Here is a 24,819-nt window from a genome sequence, read left to right on the forward strand (position 1 = left end):
AACCAAGGGTTAAGCACAAAATAAATATGGCCCTCTGAGCAAGACAGCAAAACAAAAAAGGTAGCACTATGTGCAGTCTTTGCATTAGTGGGGCTCAGCACACTGTGGTAGATCGTCTCACTCGGCTGGACACAGAGACATAAACGGAACACTGTTTCTTTAAGAACGTGCTTGGTTTATTGAGGCAGCATAAACCAAGCAGGGTAAAATAAACACAGCCCTCTTGCCAAAACAGCAAAACAAAATAAAAAGGACGAAAACACAGTCCTTTTCCTAGCGAGGTACAGCCCGCTCACGGGCATAGTGTCCAAAGTACAAGTCCATATTATGCCACATGGGTGCAAACACTTTCCTGGAGTGTTTCCTCTCCAGGTATACTGCACAACGCTGTCTTGAAAAGCCCGCCACATAAACCCTAGACCATGTGACTCATATCCATCATGTGACTGATCACATGATTGTGACATCACACAGGTCCTGTCAGTACACATAAAATCAGCCCATGTACAAAACTTTAAACGTAACCTTCGAACACATAGTGTTCCAGAGGAAAATAATGTGGATTCACATCACTGCTGCCTTTAAGCGCCGTGACACATATCACCCCTCCATAACTTTACCAGTGACTTTGTCACACTACTCAGGGTCAGTAATGTCCTTTAACAAACACCACATGCACAAACACTTTCCTGGAGTCCTTCCTCTCCAGACACTAAGCATCCAGACTGCCTCTGGAACCCAGATATGTAAACCCAGACCATGTGACTCAGTCCTCACCTATGTGACTTATCATATGATTGTGACATCACACAGGTCCTGTCAGCACACGGCGGTGCCAGCACTGCAGGTGGAGATAAGGTGGACATTCTCCCACCCGCTCTATGAATGTCCACATATAACAAGCCTATTTATGCAACTTTAGCTTAAGCCTCACAACACTTTAGTGTGCTGGAGGAACAGACTCTGGATTTATATCACTGACGCCATTAAGCGTAGTGACATATCTCCCCTCCAGTACTTTACAAGGGACTTTGTCAGAAGGTATAGTCAAGGATTATAACAATAAGTTAATACGAGCAGTAACTTTACCCATGAAGAAGCCATAGGAATATGGCGTAACACGTAGGGTCTGCTACTCTCCTCTTTTTATTGAATGGTGGTTCATATTGACTTAGTTGTAATCCTTTACTATGCCTTTGTTACTCTATTATAATTTTGCAAGTTGATATCTCTGTATCTTATATGACATCTTTCAATACTGATATGGTTGTTTCTAGTGATGAGCGAATATACTCGTTACTCGAGATTTTCTCGAGCATGCTCGGGGGTCCTCCGAGTATTTTTTAGTGCTTGCAGATTTAGTTTTTATTGCTGCAGCTGAAGGATTTACATCTGTTAGGTTCACATTGCGTTAGGGCAATCCGTTTAGCGCTAGTGCTAGCGGATTGCGCTAACGCAATGTCTTTATAGGGGTCGCGTTTAGGGGTCGCGTTAACGTCCCCGCTCACGCAGATCCCCGATCTGCGAGAGCGGGGAATGGACCTCGGGCGCGCCAGCGTCCGAGGCGCGTCACAAAAGAACGGCACATCGCTAGCGCGAGCCGAAAGAGGCACGCGCTAGTTATGCGCTGCAGGCGAAATTTACATTGCTGTCAATGGGTGCGCTAATAGACCCATTGCACGGCGTTAATTGCGACATTTTCGCTGTGCAACGCTGTCCATTAGCGTGCACACATTAACGCAATGTGAACCTAGCCTAAGCCAGCATAAGTACATGTGGGGGTTGCCTGGTTGCGAGACAGGAAGCTGCCGGCGATGGTGCGATTTGGGATACCGTGTGGTGAGGTGTGTACGCAGAGAAGTGACTGGTGCTGTGTGTGTGTGTGCGTGTGTGTGTGTGTGCAGAGAGGTGACTGGTGCTGTGTGTGTGTGTGCGCAGAGAGGTGAATGGTGGTGTGTGTGTGCAGAGGGGTGACTGGTGCTGTGTGTGTGTGCAGAGAGGTGAATGGTTCTGTGTGTGTCTGTGTGTAGGTGGAGGAGAGGGCTATGATGGGGGTGATGGGGCAAAAGGCAGTGATTGGGTTGAGGGCAATGATGGGGCAGAAGGCAATGATTGGGTTGACAGAGAGGGCAATGGTGAGGCAGGAGGAAAGGATGGTGGTTGTGAATGGGCAATAATGCGGGTGGTCGGGGAGGAGGAAATGATGGAGGTGGTGGAATGTGTAATGATGGCATAGTGGGGGAGAAGGCAATGATGGTGGCAGTGGAAAGGACAATGATGGAGTGATGGGGAGGAGGCAATGATGGAGGTGGTGGAATGGGCAATAATAGGGTGGTGAGGAGACAGAAATAATGGGGGTGGGGGAGAGGGTAATAATGGGATGTGAGGGGGAGGAGGACAATGAGGGGTGTGGGGGATTGGGATGGGAGGAAGGGGGATTTATAATGGATTTAGGAACAGGGGAAGGTGGAGGAAGACGTTATTGTCGATTATTATGCCTAACCCAGTCCCTTAGTACAAAGTGTACTCACTTATGTATAGCACAGTCCTTTAGTGTGTGTGTGTGTGTGTGTGTGTGTGTATATAAATATATATATTTGTCGCATTAAAAGGAGGGGGACAGATTTTCTGCACAGGGGCCCCAAGCTGTCTGTGTCCGCCCCTGCGTCCATCTATCGTCTCTTCTGGGATTGGTATTGGTTCAGTTCTTGTGCATTGACTGGCATAATTCTCTCATATTGTCTATAGATTTGTCAGCCCATATGGGGGGGGCTTTTATGAGGAGTAGCTTTTTCACTGTATATTCTATTTATTACAAGTTGTTTGCATCACGTCATTATCAAGGGAAAACCTCTTCTCACTGTTTTTAAATGGTTTTAATACATTCACTAGTGCTTGTGTGTTACATTAATAACATTTTTATGGCACTTTATGTTTTGTTGTCTTCGTCTATTCTATTTCATTCTTTTTATTTTTTTTATGCTTGGTGCCTACAATATGCTCTTTTGCTTTCTCTTCTCCGTTTTTTTGTGTATGGCACAGCATGTGTTTATTTCGTGGGACTGGCTCATACCATTCTTTAAGCATGCATTAGACTTTTGTTATTGGTGGGTGCCAACCTCTCCACTTTCCATGAGGGACAAATTCCCATATTAGACCATGTCCCCAGCCACACTCATTTCCAATTTAATTTTCTCTTGGCCATATAAAAAAAATGTTACAAAGTGATGAATGAATACTCTAAAAATAATGAATGCTGTCAAAATAAAAAAAACAAAATATGACAAATTTGCATTTTTTTCAGCATTTCATCTTACTTGGATTTACTTTTCAGTTTCCAATACATTGTATGGAAAATAAGCCCTAATATGAATATTTTGATGGAAAAATAAAAAGGTATAGCTATTGTAAGAAAGGAAGTGAAAAATATAAAAACCATAATAAGGAAAACTGACTGGGAAGGTGACAGGTTAAAGGGGTTGTCTAGGCTTGGGACAAATGCCAAGCTAAGTGATTGCAAACTGCTGTCATAATTCCCTCGTAATGTGAACAGATGTTCACATGATTACATATAGACAATTTGATTTTCCGCTGTCAGCCAAGTGTCCCATCATTCTCCTGTGCATCCGAGTTCTGATGTCTCATTACAGCAGGCACCATGACGTCACTACATCGCACTCGCAGCATGAACCATCAGAACATCAGAAGCTGAAGAGATCCAAACAATGGGGATGGGGAGAGGTGAGTAGTTTTCTACTTCATTTTTATTGTTTTGTTTTTGTATCAATCGCTACTTGTATGGGGGCAATATGCGGGGTCATCCTACTGTAAGTAGGGGGATGTGGGCCATCATAAAGTGTGGAAAGCTTTAGAAGCCATCAACTGTATGTGAGGGGACTGAGGGGGTAATAAAACTGTGTGTGGAGTTTTGGGGGCTTTGAGGATCATCATATTGTGTGTGACAGGGTTTTGTGGAGGTGATCTTACTGTGTGGAGGGGCTGTGTGAGGGGCTCATCTCATACTGTGTGGGGCCTGGGAACTGTATTTATATCATATAGTGTGGGCGACACTAGAGGAGCATCATTAAGCATTTGGAGCACTATGGAGGCATCATACTTTGCAGGGTCCAAAAGAGGTGCTGAAGGGTTATCACATTGTGCATCTGAAGGGTACTGTGGAGGAATTCACTATTGGGGTATCATGCTGTGCTTGGGGACATTTTTGTTGTCATCACATTTTATGGAGGCCATGAAAGTGATATTACAGTGGATGGCAACACTAAGGCTATGTGCACACGATGAGGATTTTTATGCGTTTCTGTGGCATTTTTGGACATGTGGAATTGCATCAAATCCACAGTGTCGTGCAGAAGCAATGTTAGTCAATGTGAAATTGGGAATTGTTGTGCACATGCTATGGAAAAAAAGTGCAGATTTGCAGCGTTTTATTTTCCACAGCATGTCAATTCTTTTTGCAGATCTGCAGCGTTTTTGCACCCATTGACTTCCAATTTGTCAGGCTAATCCGCAGCAAAACCACAGGCTTAAAAAAGATCTGTGGATTTGCTGCAGATGTGCCTGTGAGAAATGCTGCAGATCGGGAATAGAGTGTGGGCAGAGACTATGTGCGTGGGCAGAGACTGTGTGTGTGCGGAGATGTGCGTGTCTGTGTGCGGGTGTTTATCTGTATCTGTGTGTGTGTGCCTGCGGGGCTGTGCGGGGGTCTGCGCGGCTGTATGCATCTGTGTGCGGGGGCCTGAGGGGCTGTGAGTGGGTGTGTGCAGGGCTATCTGTGTGCGGGTCTGTCTGTAGGTAGGCATCATCCGATCGGACTGCTAGTCCCATCTGGCTATGCCTGCTACAGTGACAGGTAGCCGGATGATGGGACAGTAGTAGTCCCATCATCTGGCTACTGTGTTCAAGTCTAAAAAAAAAACCACATACACACATACAGTATAGACATACAGTACATACAACATACAGTACATACTCACCAATCACCTAGTCCCCGAAGATCACCAGTAACAAAAATAAAAATAAAAAAACAACAGTATACTCCCTAATCCAATGCAATCCATGTAATAACGAGCGTCCCATGACAATCTCCCATTGAGAGCTGTCACATCTGCAGATGCAACCGCTCTCCAGGGGCCCCTGTGTACAGTGACAGGAGGTAATCCTTCGCACTGTATCCCTACGCCGCTGGGAGTGCAGAGTTCATATTGTCACTTGTGGCACCATTGCAGGGGAAATTTCTCAGACAGCAGTGCCGTAAAGTGAGAGGCCATTGAACCCTCAGTGATAAGGGGAGCTCATCATGGGTTACTCGTTATTAAATGGACTGCATTGGACCAGGGAGTATTTGTGTTGGTTTATTATTTTTTCTTTTTTTGCAGGAGATCGAGGGCGTCGCATGGATTGACAGAACAATAAAGACGTGCATCGGGGAGAGTGGTCGCCCCTGGAATCGGACTTAATCAGAGATACCATCATGGGTAATTAACCCTTTATTTATTTGATGCTTGTTTCTTTCTCTGAAACAATGCCACCTTATTAGTAAGGTATTGTGTCTTTTTAGCTTTGATTTAATCATGACTCAATCAGCACTTTGCCATTACTGTTACCCTATTGAATTAGGATTGTGGGTTCATGATTCGTGCTTGTTGACACATTGCTTATGCAGATATAACTTTCAGTACTGTGGTACCTATGTCCAGGATTGCGGCCTTTCCATATTGTCACCTTTTAGGATCAATCTCTATGGATATGACTTATAACTAACATCACATTTAATTATTTATATAATTTTTTGTATTATGTGTTTTATCATGTTTTTGATGTATGGAATAAACAACAAATGCTTTTAATATATGAAAACTCTAGTTCTATTTTTTCAGTGTCCCTTATATAGTGTATTCTTGTTATTCACAGTGCCCTCTTTTATTGCATAGTCCCCTCTCTTAGATATAGAATGACTGCTTTTGGAGCAGCCAGTGACCAGACAACCAGTCCATTAGCTCCTCCATTGGAAAAGAAGCTTTCCTGTGGTACATCAGCCATCATTGCATTATATACTGTATCTAACAAGAGAGGACAGTATGTAATAAAACTGGGCTCTATATAGTCCAATATGTAAGGGACGGAGGTGTACATAGCAAGATAGGGCACTGTGTAATAAGAGATGGCGATTTACATAATAAAGGAGACAATGTAAGATATATACATGTATATGTGTGGCTAAACACAGTATATGCATCTGTAGCTTTGTCACCATAAAAGGAGGGGGGGCCCAGACATTTCATGCACAGGGGCCCCAAGCAGTTAGTGTCTGCCCCTGAGCCAATGTATAGGCTCCTTGATTAGATTTTTGTTCATTTCAGGCCATTGAGCCATTTAATTTAAAGGGGAAAGTCAGTCATTGCCCCCAACCCTTAAAAAATTAACAAAAACATTAATAAATTAACTGAGGTTTATCATATCTTTGGGAAGCAGAGTTCAAATTCCCTAGCTACATCCAGGCCTGATAACTGCCACACCTGTTCTCAATCAAGAAATCACTTAATTAGGATCTGTCTGACGAAGTGAAGTAGACCAAAAGTTCCTCAAAAGCTAAACATCATGCCACTCTCCAAAGAAATTCTGTAACAAATGAGAAACAAAGTAATTGAGATTTAACAGTCTGGAAAAGTAAATAAAGCCATTTCTAAAGCTTTGGGACTCCAGTGAACTATTATCAACAAATAACAAAAACATGGAACAGTGGTGAACCTTCCCAGGAGTGGTGGGCTGACCAAAATTACCCCAAGAGCACAGTGACGACTCACTCAAGAGGTCACAAAAGACCCCACAACAACATCCAAAGAACTGCAGGCCTCACTTGCCTCAGTTAAGGTTACTTTAAGATGTCGCTGACAGAGGTAACTTTTTGCTGCTGTGACTGAGACGAGTGATGCAAAATAAAATAAGCACAGCATGCCAAGAGATGCCATCAGAAAATGAAATTAAACTTCAATGAAGTGTCAGTATAAAGCTCCATATGCATAATGTTTCAGTCATAGCCTGGCTGTATCAAGAAGCCTGTCCTGCAGTGCTGACCATAAGTATCGTATAGCATTGGAACTGCCTTAGACAGGCCGTAACCAAGGTCCACAGATGAGCGAAACATTTATTCTATATTTCACTGAAGCACCTTCACTTAACCAGTAGTGCCCATCCATTACATCTAGTAAGGCTAGTGCTATGACATATATACCACTACGCCTTCCTCTTTCTTCCAACTGATATGCTTGCCAGATTGATCGTCTCATCTCCATTATATATGTTAAAGTCCTCCCCTATCCTCGAACAATGTTTCCCTGTGCTGTAATTTGATAAACATAACAAAAATCTAGATAAGTATATCAGGTAACCTCCATAATAATGATCTTGAATTGAATCTCTTAAAGGGAACCTGTCACCTGAATTGCCTTGCGCAGGCGTGTACTCCGGAGGACAGAGAATTAACTTCAATCCAATATTGCGGCCAGCATGCAGCCAGCGGGTAAGGAAAGGGTGAATCAAACACCCGAAAACCCCGCCCATATGACCCAAAACTGGTCCCGCCAAATTCAGGTGACAGGTTCCCTTTAATAAGATACTTACCATAACAGATACCTTGCATGAGCAGCTTCTTGCTGTACGAGTACAATGAAGAAAATAACTGCTTAATCTTCACCACATTAATAATCTCTATTTTTTTATAATAATCTTTATTTTTATATAGCGCTAACATATTCCGCAGCGCTTTACAGGTTGCACACATTATCATCGCTGTCCCAATTGGGGCTCACAATCTAAATGCCCTATCAGTATGTCTTTGGAATGTGGGAGGAAACCGGAGCACCCGGAGGAAACCCACGCAAACACGGAGAGAACATACAAACTCTTTGCAGATGTTGTCCTTGGTGGGGTTTGAACCCAGGACTCCAGCGCTGCAAGGCTGCTGTGCTAACCACTGCGCCACCATACTGCCATTGGTTAGGAATGGATATCTCAAGATTGTAATAATTTTTAATTATGGATACAAGAAGATGATTACTAGAGTTGAGTGAATTTGTTCAAGTCCCTGCTTATTCGGAAAGCTATAGTGCTTACCGAATAACATACAGCGGGAACCTCGATATATGGAACGCGCTGACTGATCAGCTGATCGACTCTGTAGCTGCATGTATCGCGGCTGTGTGACAGTAACAGTACATGCATGGAGACCCCAACACAGGCTCTCCATGCATGTGCTGAGACTGTGACCCACCCGCGACACATGCAGCTGCGGCACCAATCAACTGGCGCGCTCCATGTATCCAGGTTCCCACTGTAGCTTGCCGAAAAAGTGGGGACTAGAACAAATTTGCTCAACTCTAATGATTACATCTACATAATTCTGGTGTCACACATCAACAATGACAATGCTCGGCCTACTAATCAAAAGAAGTGGTAGAAATGTTGGCGGTTTCGAGGAAGTTCGCAGGGTTGTGGCAAAGCGGCTAGGGACTGCCAATGTGGTCACTACACCAGGATTTTGCAAATATTTTTGATCAACTTTAGTGTGCACATACAGTAAGACTTTTATTTTTTAGCCGCTATAACAAATAAAAGAGTTAATAATGTGTTCTGCTGCTGTGTGACAAAAGGGTGAAATAGAGTATTTATAAAGGTGTAATTGCCAAATACAACTATTGGTCATAATCCTAACACATTTTTTCTTTAGTCCAATGTGTTAAATAATTTTTTGGGGAATGAAGAAAGAATCAGATCAGAACAAACTACACTTTCTTATTTGTAGTTTACTTTGTCTGGAGTCCAAAGTAAATAGTTACCAAAGTGCCATTCTACCATAATCTTCTCTGTCATCAATTGGGATTATTAGTTGGAAAGGCCTGTAGCTTGATCAGTATAAAAGTCAGGTTATTTTGCTGTATCTTCAGTGGAGAAGGAAGGAAGAATCAAAATTCCTGGGTGAATTTAAAAGAAATTACCACTCCACGACTGAGCAAGGTACTTTGATTATATCATAAGCCATTAGTAACCCATATAGCACGGACATGTCTTATCTTATTCAGTATTGTTGTGTCCTTTTTTATAATTTATAGATACATGTGTGCAATGGTATGGCATAAAATCTATAAAATACTTTAAGTTTAGTTACATGTGTCAGTAGCACTTTTTCTATTGAATAGGTGAGGAACAAAGTATTTTTGGGGGGGAATGTTGTTTGGGATTGGGACTCACACCAAATCCAAAGGAGGAGCATTGAAATAGCCAGTCTAATTGCAGCGGTCGCCAGACAGGTACTCCGTAGCTCCATTCAGTCTCTATGAAATTGCCGGATAAAGCTGAGTGCTGTAATCTACTACAAAAGTCACAGAGAATGAATGGCGAGATGGTGAACATGTCCGGTCACTGATCCAATCAGAAAGGGCATTATAGTGCACTATTCTTTGGATCAGTTGTGGCCTCAGCTGACAAATCTCCACCGATCAGACAGTTACCACCTATCCATAGGATTAGGTACTAATGTCAGATGTTGGGATAACACTTTGAAAGTATTCAATAGAAAAAAAAATACATAATAGTGGCAGAGTCAAAGCTTAACCTAAACATCATATCATTTAAATTCACAAATTTGTGCTGATTAATTTTGAAGGATCAACTACTTTCATTTTAGCAGTTGACTCTCCAATTTTTAGATACAGAGATCCAGATCTTATACAAAGACATAGGGTGGCCACTTAAAAAGGTTTTCTACCCCGGGAAAAAAACTTTCACATTTTGGCACACACAATATTTCCACTTTCACAACATTTTTTTCCCCTCTAAGGAGTACAGGACCTAAAGAGATCAAATCTTGTAGTGCTCATTGTTTGACCACAATCTCCCTAAAGCTTAGTCTGACGAACTGTATGACGTGTTCTCCCTAGTCACTGCATTATAGTAGGTAAAGATGTAATAAAAATATCTATTAAAGATGAGCGATTCTTTTGATACTTGAAATTCACCAGCTTTGCCAAATTTCCCCCAAAAGTTTAATCTCAATTCTGCACAGCCTTTAATTACCAGTAATAAGATTTGTATAAAAACTAAGGCCTATAGAAGCATGCTGAACCACTTTTGTGTTTTTTATTGCAAACAAAGACTTAGTAATGTTCAAATAACCATAACTCATCCGGTTAGGGGAAAACTGATGGTAACCACAAGCCCATCCAACAATACACTGCACAAAAAGACTTTGAAGGCTAGTTAAAATGTAAATATGGTACAAAATTTATCCATTTTTTTGGGGGGCTGGGAGATTCCTTCCTTGCCGGTGCTTATACACATGTGGTGCAAAAGGTAAAACCCATGGCTTTTTCACATGGAGCGGTGGAAGTGCTAAAATAATCTCTTTGGGAAGCATCAAGAGGCATGTTCTTGGCTAAATAATGAAGCAATAGTTTTTTTCACAAGCCATCCAAAGATTATTCCTTTATTAGGGAGCTGTTGTAAAAGAGAAGAAGTAATGAATTCTCAACCAGGAGTAAAAAAGGAAACAAAAAAACACACATTTTTTGGGGATTCACAACAGATTTGCTATTCCTAAAATTAATAAACAAATTATAAAACATTTTCATCAAGCTATCCATAAAATATCCTTTTTATAAGGAGCAGGAGCAGATTGTTTTCAAAGTGAAAAAGCAAAAAATGTAGCCATATTTTTGAGAACATGTTTTTGTACCCTCAATAGAATGAGCATCCATGTTGTAGTACAATATAGTCATAAAACAGTTTGCAGTCAGGAGATCTGTAGCTGGAATCGCCATTTCCTCTACCACCATCAGATCTTTTAGGTACTTTTGAATCTCCGGCACCAACATCAGTCACATTATCACCTGCCCAACATATGTAAAAAAAAAACAAACAAACTAAAAACAGATCTTCCCTCAGTAGATCTCACAGGTAGTCATTGGCTCTGCTCTTTAAAGCCAAATCCACCACTCTTCCCCTTTGATAACATTATTGGGACCCCAATTTGGTTTGCAATCATCATCAGCATCATCAATGACAATGGCTATAGATCTTTGCCCCCTTTCCAAATTCCCTCCTTGAGATTTGCCCTGGATCAGTTCTGCTATCACTGCCAGGGCCCTTACCTCCTCGGCTTCAAGATCTATTAACACAGTTTGGTGTTAAAATCAAGTCCACCATCTCCAGGTCATCCAACTGAAAAAGGTTCTAGTGATTAAACATCTTCCTTAGCCCCTGGGATGCTGCAGGAAAGGGGATTAAGGGCAGAACAGAGACAAGTGTCAATGATGGAATGGAATTCAGTTACACGCAACATTAATCATTATAATAGCATAATAGGTGGCATGAGCAGAACACTGACTCAAGCTGATGGAGTCACTTGCAGAGATTACATTATCCTGCTGTGACCAAGAAGAGAGATTTGACATATATTCCATTATGCCCTCTGCTTTTTCTCTATTGATACACCTGCCAGAGGCGAAGGAAGCCTAGTGTTACATGCGTTTGGTATTACTACTGGAGGGACAGTTGCTACCAGCAGTGTTGCTGTTACCAGATTCCACATTTTATGCTGTGGTATATTCTTGCTTTCTCATGATACCACATTCATTTCAAGTGCCATTTTTTTGTTGAAACATTATACTTGTGTCCAAAATGTATGTTACATAGTTTAATATATATATATATATATATATATATATATATATATATATATATATATATATATATATATATATATATATCAAAAGTTTACATACCCCAGCAGAATTTTTGCTTTCTTGTCCCTTTTTTTCAGAGACTATGAATGGTGAAACCAAAACTTTTTCTCAACTCATGGTTAGCGGTTGGGTGAAGCCATTTATTGTTAAACTACTGTTTCCTCTTTTTAAATCATAATGACAACCCGAAACATTCAAATTACCCTGATTAAAAGTCTACATACCCCATTTCTTATTACTGTGTATTGCCCTCTCTAACATCAATGGCAGCTTGAAGTCTTTTGTGGTAGTTGTGGATGAGGTTATTTATTTTCTCAGATGGTAAAGCTGCCGACTCTTGGCAAAAAAAAGTCTCCAGTTCCTTTAAATTCCTGGGCTGTCTAGCATGAACCGCGCGCTTGAGATCTCCCCAGAGTGGCTCAATGATATTGAGGTCAGGAGACTGAGATGGCCACTCCAGAACCTTCACTTTGTTCTGCTGTAGCCAATGACAGGTCAACTTGGCCTTGTGTTTTGGATCGTTGTCATATTGGAACAACCAAGTACGTCTCATGTCCAGCTTCCGAGCTTATGATTGCAAATTTGCCTCCAGTATTTGCTGATAACGTGCTGCATTTATCTTTCCTTCAACTTTGACCAAGTGTCCTGTGCCTTTGTAGCTCACACATCCCCAAAACATCAGCAATTCACCTCCGTGCTTTACAGTTGGAATGGTTTTCCTTTCATCATAGGCCTTGTTGACCTCTCTCCAAATGTAACATTTATGGTTGTGGCCAAAAAGTTAAAATTTTGATCTCCTCACTCCAAATTACCTTGTTCCAGAAGTTTTGAGGCTTGTATCTGTGCTGTTTTGAGTATTTTAGGCGAGATACTTTGTGGCACTTGCACAGTAATGGCTTTCTTCTGGCAACTTGACCATGAAGCCCATTTTTCTTCAAGTACCTCCTTATTGTGCATCTTGAAACAGCCACACCACTAGTTTTCAGAGAGTCCTGTATTTCAGCTAATGTTATTTGTGGGTTTTTCTTTGCATCCCAAACAATTTTCCTGACAGTTGTGGACGACATTTATGTTGGTCAACCTGACCGTGGTTTTGTTTTTACAGAACCCCTGATTTCCCATTTGTTAATCACAGTTTAAATGCTGTTGACTGGAATTGTCAATTCTTTGGATATCTTTTTGTATCCCTTTCCTGTTTTATACAATTCAACTACCTTTTCCTGTAGATCCGTTGACAATTCTTTTGCTTTCCATATGACTCACAATCCAGAAACGTCAGTGGCTGGATTAAAGATGCAAGAGTCTGTCTAGATCCCAGAAACTCACTCAGCTTTTATGCTCACACACTAATTACAAGAAACAGGTCACAAGTGAAGATGTTACCTTTAGTAGCCATTCAAACCCATTTGTGTCAACTTCTGTGCATATTATCAGGCTAAAATCACCAGGGTATGTGAACTTTTGATCAGTGTAATTTGAATGTTTTGGATTGTCCTTATGATTTAAAAAGAGAAAACACAGTAGTTTGACATTAAATGACTTCACCCAACCACTAACCATGAGTGGCGAAAACGTTTTTGTGCTATTCATATTCACTGAAAAAAGGCCAAGAAAGCAAAAATTCAGCCAGGATATGTAAACTTTTGAGCACAACTGTATAACAGAACATATTTCTACATCATCCCCCATCCCAAAAAAATATTAACACCACTCAGTTAAGGCGAGTCTGTCATTCCCAAAATGCATATTAAACTAGTTTTACAATGATACAGGAAATCTATCCTTAAAGAAATCATACTAGCACTGTACAATTTAGTGGCAGTGGTCTGATAAAAAAAATTTGCATTCAAATCTAATTGAGGGAACCTTGGTGCAAACATATTTATACGGTACTATGTGTGTGGAAGTTTCATATAGGTATGAGATGTCATATAAGTATGGAGTTTTACAGAGATGGTAATAGTTCCAGGTGTATCAGTGTAGTAAGTGGCAACTGTTTAGAGGGGCCAAAGTGTAGATCCGGCACAGGCAGTATGCATGCAGGTTTAGTTCCAGAAAAGCTGGCTTTTGGCAAGCGAGCGCTGTCAATTACAAAAGGGGGAATCTCCAAAAATTTGTTTATTATATAGATTTTTTTGGTTTAAATTTTCTGTCCCTTATAAAAATTCCGTAATGGAAAAAAAATAAAATAAATAAAACCATATGTATGTACATACATGGAAAGTAATTTGTAGCAATAACCAGCAGTATTGTTGTGGTACATACGCTTTCTCAATTGGACTAGTAAAACAATTGCAAAACCTGAAAGAGTACCTCAAAGCAAATATAGTATAAATTGATCCGATCAGTAAACAAAGTAATTTTTGACTGTTGTAATATTACAATAAAATTCAAGAGGCGATCAAAACAAGCTTCATGTCTACCCAAAAATGGTATCAGTAAAAGTACAAAAAAAAAACCGTCACACAGCCTCATGTACCGAAGATGTTACAGGTCTCAGAAAATGGTGACAGAAGAAATAATAATAATAATAATAATAATAATAATAATAATAATAAAACTACACGTTTTGTTTCTGCATAATCGTACTGATAGGGAGAATCATATTGCCAGTTTTACCATAAACTATATAGATACGAATAATAGATCATTTTACTTTATAAGCAAGCACACTGTGTGATAGGCAGTTACATTTACATTTCTGGAATATGGAGATAAAAATAATAACTTGGCTTGTGCATCTAGAAAACCAAGTAGCACACTTTCTGTGATAAACAAGCCTTGGATTCAGGATTTTTCTTTAGTAGCAAAGTTAGAACAGATTTGGAGTAACATGGCCTTTTTGTTTGCAATATGTAAAAAATGAAATTAAATGCGGTTATTAAGGAATCCTTACTGCAGTATTTTACAGACCAATGCACATTGACACTGCAGACACAGCATTTCCCCCATAACTTAAATATTTGGATTATTATTAACTAGGACTACCACTCCCATTTTTAATGTTCTTCAGCTCTGCAGAAGTACACCACAGTGAGATTCAGGCTTTTTTTCTATCCATATGTGTAATGAGCTGTGTGTTCTAACATCCTATCAATAGGCTGTAAAATCTTATAATGGCCTTGTTTGGTCCTCGTTTTTCAATCTGTTATAGTCCCTGTGATAATCCCCCTTGATTGGCTGCGCTAGACCATGTGATGTAATAACTGTAAGGCATTGTGTGGAAGCCCATGTAGCTGAACCTAATGTCATGAGCGCACTCTCTGGCTGCTGCAGTCTTCAACAATGTGTTAAATGGCGTCAGACTTTTTTCTTTTTGTGTGATCTTGTAAATCGAGTCGCAAATTGTTCAAATTAATTCAAACCTGTGATTTTAATTAAATTTAACTATTTGACAACTTGCAGCCAACTTGATCCCCTCATCTTTACTATCTATCCATCTTAGTTGTACTGTACATATAGGCAATTACTGTGAAAGAAGGATCCCGAGTTTTGCACACTTTTGGATTATAACAGTACTGCTCTGTGCTGGGTATTGGACATCTATCTAAAGTTCAAAGTGGGATAATTGGACTTGTCACTCCAGCACATAGGAAACCTCAGAAATAGAATTCAGGCTGGGTTGTTTCTCATCATTTAGATGAACATTAGAATAAATGGGGGGTAAAAGCCTCTTGTGTGGGCAATATGTATTGTAACTTTGTAATTTGAATGGAGCTAATAAAAGATATTATCCTTTTTGCAGACTCAAAGGATGATGTTTTTCTGGAAAATGCTGCTTCTTTGCAGCTTTGCCATTCTGTCTCATAATGCTGTATTTGCAAGACCTGCAGCTAAAAAAACGTTTGCTATGGATTTAATGTCACATGCCAAGAGTAAAGGTAAGGAAATTTTATACTACTAATGTTTGGCTGGCCATAACCTCTTCTGATTATACCACACGATCAGGACTTTTAAAGTTAAACCTTCTGCAATCAATTTGATTTTAAGAAGAAGTTGTTATGGTCGAAAAATCTCTTTAAAGATACATTTGTCACCATGTTTTTGCTACCTAACCAGAAATCAGCATATTATAGACACAGCTACCCTGATACCAGTGATGTATCACTTACTGGGCTGTTCAATGTAGTTTTGATAAAGAATAACTGTTTTATTAGCAGGAGATTATCACTTGAGGAAGAGTAAACATGTTGTCATGTAGTCTGCCATATGCATGAGGTCTGTATAATCATGCCCCCAACATTTGCTTTCTCCAAGATTCCAATCATTGGTGTGTGGGGGTTCAGCATTCAGAAAAAGGTCTGCAGCACATAATAATTTCATAGAAAAATATAATTTGCAGCCCAATAAGTGATATATTGCAAGAATCATGTTCTTTGCCCATGCATCATGCAGGTCTGAAATGGAGGTAGCAAAACCCTGGCCATATATAAACTTTAAAACATTTGTTATAAAGATGCCTGTCATGGATTAAGCTGTGAGTGTCCACCGAGACTGATCAGGAAACAGTGGATCAAGGGGTCAACATTACGAGTAATCTCTCAGAAATATTTCAAAGGTAACCAGCAAATGAGAAAAATAAAATATAACTTAATAAAGTATTTAAAATAACAATGCTACAGAGTGGTTACAGAGATAGGAGGGAGACCCAGCTTTTCTGATAAAAGTCAGATATAGTCAAAGAAGCTCTGACCTAAAAGATAATGAACCATATATAGTAGGAACAATGGACACCTACAAGGTAACATATGGCATTGTGAGGTGGCCAGGGTGGTAGTCGTGGCGAGGGGCTGTTGTGTTCCCACACCCTGGCACTCCACAAAGAAATAATAATGTCCCATCTGATGTGTGGTGTGGGAGTATTGCACAAAACTCACGTTTGCATTTGCAGATCCTGCTGATCCTATAGTCCCGTCTTCGGACGATATCACAAACTCAGAAACATACACCGTATTCCGCTTTAACAGTATAACTTTACTCACTAACAAATAATCCATGGCAGATTCAGTACAGCACAAGTTCATGTTTTCAGCCTGCGCTTTCCCTCTCAATGCTGGCTCCTCTAGCCTCCCAGATGCTCTTCCCGGCTCTGCGGTCCCATACTCAGCCTGAGTTTTCCCTCTCAATGCTGGCTCCTCTAGCCTCTGAGATGCTCTTGCTGGCTCTGGGGTCCCCATATTCCTGTGCACACTTTCCTGTACTGGTTCCCACCCTGACTCCCCTTCACTGGGAGATGAAAAAGGTTCCTCTGTCCTGATTCGAGCCATAGGCCCCAGATTCTCTGAGGGATACCATTGTACCAAGTGGCGGCCGACCGCATTCTGCTTTTCCCCAGCATTGTGTGCCTTTCCATACTGTGTGGCCCTCTGGCATGTTCTGCCTTCACCTGAATCACTCTCCAGCACTTTCTTAATGTTACAACTATAATACCCTACTGTACACTGCTTCCACTGACTGAGAATCAGCAAGTCTCCCCTAGAAAAATCTCACTCACTCTAACCCCTGCCAACTTGGAAATCCCCTATTTTAACTATTCTTATACAGGCACCCTAGTTTTCTATACTAAACCCAATACTATCCTAATTTATAGCTACCCTCTTATCTTATCCTTTACATCTTTCCCTAATCTTGTATCAATATCAAAACACAAAATTAGATGTAAATCCCTTATACAATATAACAACCACATTATTATTAGTAAGGTACACATAAGCATCATTTACAACATATCACTTAAGGTACCTTCACACTAAACGATATCGCTAGTGATCCGTGATGTTGCAGCGTCCTGGATAGCGATATCGTTGTGTTTGACAGGCAGCAGCGATCTGGATCCCGCTGTGATATCGCTGGTCGTTGCTGAAAGTTCAGAACTTTATTTGGTCGTCAGACCGGCGTGTATCGTCGTGTTTGACACCAAAAGCAACGATGCCAGCGATGTTTTACAATGGTAACCAGGGTAAATATCGGGTTACTAAGCGCAGGGCCGTGCTTAGTAACCCGAAGTTTACCCTGGTTACCAGTGTAAAATGTAAAAAAAACAAACACTACATACTCACCTTCACGTCCCCTGCCGTCTGCTTCCCGCACTGACTGAGCGCCGGCCGTAAAGTGAAAGCACAGCACAGCGGTGACGTCACCGCTCTGCTGTTAGGGCAGGCCCTCAGTCAGTGCAGGGAAGCGGACGGCGGGGGACGTGAAGGTGAGTATGTAGTGTTTGTTTTTTTTACATTTTACACTGGTAACCAGGGTAAACATCGGGTTACTAAGCGCGGCCCTGCGCTTAGCAACCCAATGTTTACCCTGGTTACCCGGGGACCTCGGCATCGTTGGTCGCTGGAGAGCTGTCTGTGTGACAGCTCTCCAGCGACCAAACAGCGACGCTGCAGCGATCGGCATCGTTGTCTGTATTGCTGCAGCGTCGCTAAGTGTGAAGGTACCTTTATACACGTATTGCCATTAGGGAGAGATATGCATGACAACTTCTGTCACACACTTACAGCATAAATCAGGTATCTGTATTTAACCCATTTTTTAAAGAATATCTGCAGTTCTGCAATAATGAAGCGACTGGATCTATCCCCAAATGTTTGCACAATATGACAATAATGAACCAATTTTATGGTCAAATATGGTACTGCAAGGCACTAAGATAAATGTCACCGGACAGTGATCCAAAGTGATATCAACAATACAGAAACCCTATTCAGCAGTCTCACCCTATAGATCCCTATTAGGGCTAACAAATCCTAAATCCCCAAACACCCGCACTGACAAGGGCAGTCCACATCTGATCCTATAATAGAGGCCCTGCACACTCCGTGTGCGTTCTGGCGCGTTTCAACACATCTGAATCGTCATTGGACCAATGGCACACATGGTCCATTTCCTAATAGTGCAGATTAGTAGGACAACTCCTAAGCTCTTCCTATAAATTAGAGGCAAGAGACAGCTATGGGAAAAATCTTATATAGTGGACACGCCAAAAAAAATCCAGGACTTAACTAATGAGTCAAAATAATCTAAGCCACATATAAGCTTACTTTTCCTTTGATTGGAAAGCACACAATTTGTTCCACAGGTATATGGAACGCACCGCGCTCCACCTTGAAACTATCTCCGGTATTTTGATCCGGAAGTGGCACAATGTTAATGTGCGAGCAAAGCCACATGTATGTGGAAAGCAAAGTGTTCCACTGAACGCTCGTTTCCAGTATCTGGCCCACAAAGTGACATTACATCAGGTCTTTGAGAAACAAGAGGTGTAAATTCCGGTATGAGAACCGCATATCACTGCTGTATAGGAAATAACAACCACACCCAGAAGATCTGAAATAACATGGTGGTACCCGGAACTAAAATAACGGGTTCTGCATGACAGTATTAGTGATAAAAATTGATCTGCGGGGCATAATTATTTACATGATCAAAACAGGAATCAGCGCAATTCATTAATTAAAGGTACAGTGACACCAATAGGTTCCAATTGTATCATATGTCATTCGATATATGTATTTGAGGTCACAATTTGTGTTCTAAAGGAAGTATAAATGGCCATATAAAGATTATTACAGAACTATATACTGTATATAGCGCATTACCAAAGTTATAAGGTAGCCATAATCCAAAGATAGAACAAGGGTATTTATTGGCAGTTCAAGAAGTATTAATTAGAGAAATAATGACCAAAACAAGTTATTGAAATAGTCTGTGGGTAAGATAGGGAGTCTACACATAACAGCTGTATTTACCAAAAAAAAAAGGCCAAAGGTATATGGCTCTATCACATCATATACAATATATTTTCCCAAAGAAAAAAATGAGTCACAGAGCAAAATATAATAAAATATATTATTTTATTGTAATAATCATTAAAAATCCATAACAAAAATCACAATAAAGCATAAAATAACAGGGATAGTGACACCAAATGATCAATGCTCAGCAAAATATATAGTACCAAGTAGATTCAAACAGATAAACCCATAAGGCTGGGGGAGATGAAGTTTAACATATGCTTGACATAAAATAGTGGCCAATATGCCTGTATACACCAGTGCGCAACTGCTACAGATAGCTAGTACATAATATAGATCAGTCCACTCATAATAGCCTACAGAGAATGCAAGAAAATCATAGATGGTAAGCAGATGGTAGCCCCAATATCCACAGTGGGTATAGCCATAAGTGTTAAATGGTACTAAGATATAATGGAGGTGATACAGACCTAAATGCTGAGCATAGGAGAGGCCCCAACGCGCGTTTTGCTTTCAATGCTTCCTCGGGGGGTGTCAACAGCTGTAATTGAGCTGTTTATTAACCTCCTGGGGCCACTGTCTTCAGGTAGAAAATCCATCTTATTTATTTTTGCAATATTAGTCTGTCCCAGTTACCACCCCCATGTGGCTTAGTAATCTTTTCGATACCCATAAATTTAATGTGCCCAACATCACCCCTATGACAGTTGTTTATACTTACCAAGATTGGGGTGTTTCTCTTATGCTGTATGTCTCCTATGTGGTCACCAATCCTATGCTTGAACTCCTTGATGATCTTGCCCACATATTCAATGCCTTATAGACAGGGCTGTATTTAGGGTTTCTGCTGCCCTAAGCACTTTTAGTGCTGCCTCCCCCTTTGGTGAGTATGACACTATCGGCAGTGACTTTGGCAAAAATCGTTGATGTGAAAGTAGCCTTTTGCAGCAGATCAGGCAGTTTTTCAACATCTGCCACGTAACAGATCACTTACAGCAACACTGCGTTCGGCCTCATTCTTTCCCTATGGGACTTGCAGACATGTGAGGCACTTGAGGTTTGGCTGCGATCCGGCAAATGCGGTACTTGCAGCAATGGAAAAAATAAAAACGCTTCTAGCAGTGTTTTTTTCTCACTGCAAGTGCAAAACTGCAAGTGCTGCACATGTCCGCAAGTAGCCATCACTACCTGTCCCTGCACCTTGCTAACTCATCCCTAACCATCCCTCCTTGACCTAAAACTACACTATAAAGCTTTAGAAAAACAGTTTATTACCTGACATATTCCTATGATAATGAGGGCTCCAGGCATAGACTGGGGCAGGCAGTTTCTGGGTCTCCACTGTCTCTCTGTGCACACCCTCAGTCCCTACCTCACTGCCTGTGCTGCACTGCGCACAGACCTCCCTCCACCGGACCCGGTAATCACCGCTCGCAGTAGCATACCGGCAGAGATGTATCTAGGGTTTCTGGCACCCGGGGCAAGAATTCATTTTGACGCCCCCCCAGGAAATATGCGATTTTCACACTTAGTCATGTACCCACGAGCTCCTCTCCCTAATGCTCTCAATGTTCAGTGAGAAACTGAGAGAAGCAGAAGAGAAGCTCGTTGTCACCGAACCATAAGTATGAAAATCGCATGAGTGACGTGTCCATGTGACGACTACTGGAACCTGCAGAGCTGAATCCTGACATCGCAGGCTTCTGAATTCCCACAACTAATGCACTGCACACTTTTAGGATTCTCTCTTGCCGGTAGACAGTCATGTCAGCACAAGTATGTGATTTGTATACCTCTGGCCACATTCCGACTAGATGTGCCCGGCCTTGCTCAGTTAATTTTCATTGACTGGGGCCACTCATATCTAGTCAGCATGTGACCGCATGCATGTAAATCGCCAGCATGAGAGAATCCTGACAGCGTGCAGTGCGCACTGTGAGAATTCAGAAGTCTGCAGTCACAAAGAATGACTGCAGACTCATTACAAACCTGGACATTCTCTTTAATGCTCCTAACAAATAAAAACATGATAATTACTGTATATACTCGAGTATAAGCAGAGACCCCCTAATTTTGCCACAAAAAAACAAAACAAAACTGGGAAAACTTATTGACTTGATGACTCGAGAATATGCATAGGGTGGGAAATGCAGCAGCTACTGATAAATTTCAAAAATAAAAATAGATACCAATAAAAGTAAAATTAATTGAGACATCAATAGGTTAAATGTTTTTGAATATCCATATTGATTCAGGAGCCCATAAGATGCTCCATACAAAATATGCCCCATAAAGTTCATGATGGGCCCCATAAGATGCTCCATACAAAAAATATGCCCCATATAATGCTGCATAAAATGTTAATGATGGCCCCATAAGAAGCTCCATAGAATTATATGCCCCATAAGAGTTGATGGCCCCATAAGATGCTCCATAGAATAATATGCCCTTTATGCTGCTGCGAATAAAAAAAAAAAAAAAAAGACATACTCACCTGGCTAAGTGCCGGTGTCCTGAGCAGGCGGGGACACCGACACACTATGGGGGCCAGGTGCTGGCTTCGCCGCTGTCTCAGGCCTCCGGCACTTGCAATATTCACCTGTCCCCGTTCCACTGACGCACGCTGCAGTGTCTTCCGGGTCTCTGCAGTGACTGATTAGGCAGAGGGCTCACACTAAACACATCATCGCACCCTCTGACCTGAACGTCACAGCCAGAGGACGCAAAAGACACAGCCCGGTGGTGGAATGGGGACAGGTGAATATCGCATGGCTTACCCTCCCCAGTTATTCTCACCCACCTGGCACAGCCTCTTCAATTCCCTGCTTCGTCCTGGGGCCTATAGCTCCTTCCAGTGTTGAGCGGTCACATGGTACCGCTCATTAAAGTAATGAATATGCGCTACATGCCTATGGGAGTGGAGTCGGGTCCATATTCATCACCTTAATGAGCAATACCACATGACTGCTGAGCACAGGAAGAGCTGCCGGCGCTGGGACCATTGGAGTTTCAGGCATCGCTGGAGGAGGGCGAGTATGATGTCTTCAAGAAGGTGGGTGAGCGGACGGCAGACCCCGGGCTTAAATTTTTAATTTTTTTTATGCACTTGCTCAGGTGCTGGCCCCGCATCCTGGCACCCTAGGCACATGCCCTCAAGTGCCTCGTGGCAAATATGGCTCTGCTTATAGACCACCCCTTTGCTGCTACAATTGATAAATTCCCAGATCTTATATTGTTTACCCATGATATTGTTGGTGAAAACACTGCCAGGCCTTATATGGGAGCAAGCAATACAGTGACCACATTTGAAACACCCCTTAATATCACTGGATAGCCATGTGTTCAAAACAGGTTTGTTTTTTGTTTTTTTTAAATGACTATGTACTATTCTGTCACTAAACAATTGTCCTTTCCTACATGTGATTTGCTGTTGTCTGGTCAATTTGGTCCTATCTCAGAATCCATGAGTAAAATGTTTCTCAAGTATAACTCATGCCTCCTGTGCATCCATTGTCAAAAGTTGTAATAAATCTGCTACTTGCAATTAGTGCAGGATTAAGGAGATCAGTTCTACTCTTGCCTTTTGCCTCCCTATAAGCACATTTAAGGACACCAGGGGATATCTTCTTTCAAGGAATCTATCCCCAAGATTCTTCTGTAGTACAGTTACTGTGGACCCTTAGATATTGTCCCTTTGGGATCTCCCTCTTAAGATGTATCCAGTGATCAATGTCCCACAAGTAATGAATTAGTTGAGGGTTTTTTTTCTGTAAGTACAGGTGAATTCTCCATTAGGACCCTTCTGGATCACAATGTCCAGTTATGGCAGGGAGGAGGGATCAGTGAAGGAGGTTAAAAAAAAAAAAAAATAAATAAAAAATGACCACAATCATTGTGGTTAAGGGTCTCCACAAAATCCTGGAAATATCCTGTGAGTCCCCCCAAACCACAAAGATGTCATCTATATATTGGGTCCAAAATTCAATCCGTTCAGTCTCCTCTGTGCCATTCCAGAACACCTGGGTCTTCTCTCATCAGACCAGGAACAAATTAACATAGGCGACAGCGCATGGACTGCCCATGATGGTGCCTTTGAGCTGGTGGTAGACCCTGTAATCAAAAAGAAAAAAAAAAGTTTCATGTTAGGTAAAAACAAAGCAACCTCTAGATAAGCTCATTATGAGCCCGGTATTGACAACACTTGATGCTCAAAAAGTATTTTACAGCTTCCAGACTTATCATGTGGCATGAAATATAAAGGGCCTCCATGTCGATACTGCTCAACAATACACCAGGGTCCACAGAAACACCCGACAGCCTGCAAAGTAGGTCTGGAGTATCTCATACAAAAGATTGGAGGGAAATCATAAAGGGTCTGAGAACCCGATCCAGATAGATTCCTGCATTTTGGCTCAAGCTGCCTATACCAGCCACAAAAGGCCTCCCCTTCAAAGGGTTGAGGCCCTTATGCCCTTTTGGTAGGCAATAAAATGCAGCCATAACCGCATGACTAGGTAGAAGGAATTCAAATTCTGTTTTGTTTATAACTCCCATTAGTAATTCCTCATCGAAAATACCATTGAGTTCTGCCACATAACTAGCATGTGGGCTGGCTCGCACACTATCATTATGCCACATCCCGAAAAAAAAGCCCGGAGATAGTTTCTAGGTGGAGAGTGGTGCATTCCGTGTACATACGGAACAAGTTGCGTGCGTTCTAATCAAAGGAAAAGCTTATATTCGGCTTACATTGTTTTGACTGGTTAATTAGGTCTGGATTTTATTACAGAGTGTCCACTATAAAAGATATTTTCCCATAGCGTTTTCTTGCCTCTACTTTATAGGAAGAGCTTAGGTCTTGTCCTACTAATCTGTGTTATTAGGAAATAGACCATGTGTGCCATAGGTCCCCGGAGAATTCAAATGTAATTAAATGCATCAGGACGCACAGGGAGGGTGCAGGGCCTCCATTACATGGTCAGATGTGGACTGCCCTTGTCAGTGCGGGAGTTTGGGGGATTTAGGATTTGTTAGCCCTAATAGGGATCTATTAGGGTGATACTGCTATCCCCATTTCCCTGGAGGTTTTCATTGGATTCTGATGTACTTCTCAGACCAGACTGCTTACTGTGAATAATGGGGGAGACCACTCCATTTTCTTTTTTACATCTATTATATGTGTTGGGTGACTGTTTTCCCATTGTCATCTTTTCCCTATGTTTGAATATGCACATTTCGCATGTTACAGCTGTTAAAATAGGGTTTCTGTATTGTTGATATCTCTTTGGATCACTGTCCGGTGA

At 41.4% G+C, this 24,819-nt stretch overlaps 1 protein-coding gene across 1 annotated transcript in view; it reads left to right on the forward strand.

Annotated features, from left to right (window-relative positions):
• The window catches only part of LOC143767913 (uncharacterized), a 106,416-nt gene that overhangs the window by 50,349 nt on the left and 31,248 nt on the right, over positions 1-24,819 (forward strand). The window contains exons 9-10 of the mRNA XM_077256434.1: positions 8,964-9,033; positions 15,505-15,640. Coding sequence (XP_077112549.1) covers positions 8,964-9,033; positions 15,505-15,640 — 206 coding nt within the window. The remainder of the gene's footprint in view (positions 1-8,963; positions 9,034-15,504; positions 15,641-24,819) is intronic.

The sequence above is a fragment of the Ranitomeya variabilis genome, chromosome 4 (genome assembly GCF_051348905.1).
Source record: "Ranitomeya variabilis isolate aRanVar5 chromosome 4, aRanVar5.hap1, whole genome shotgun sequence".
Classification (NCBI taxonomy): Eukaryota; Metazoa; Chordata; class Amphibia; order Anura; family Dendrobatidae; genus Ranitomeya; species Ranitomeya variabilis.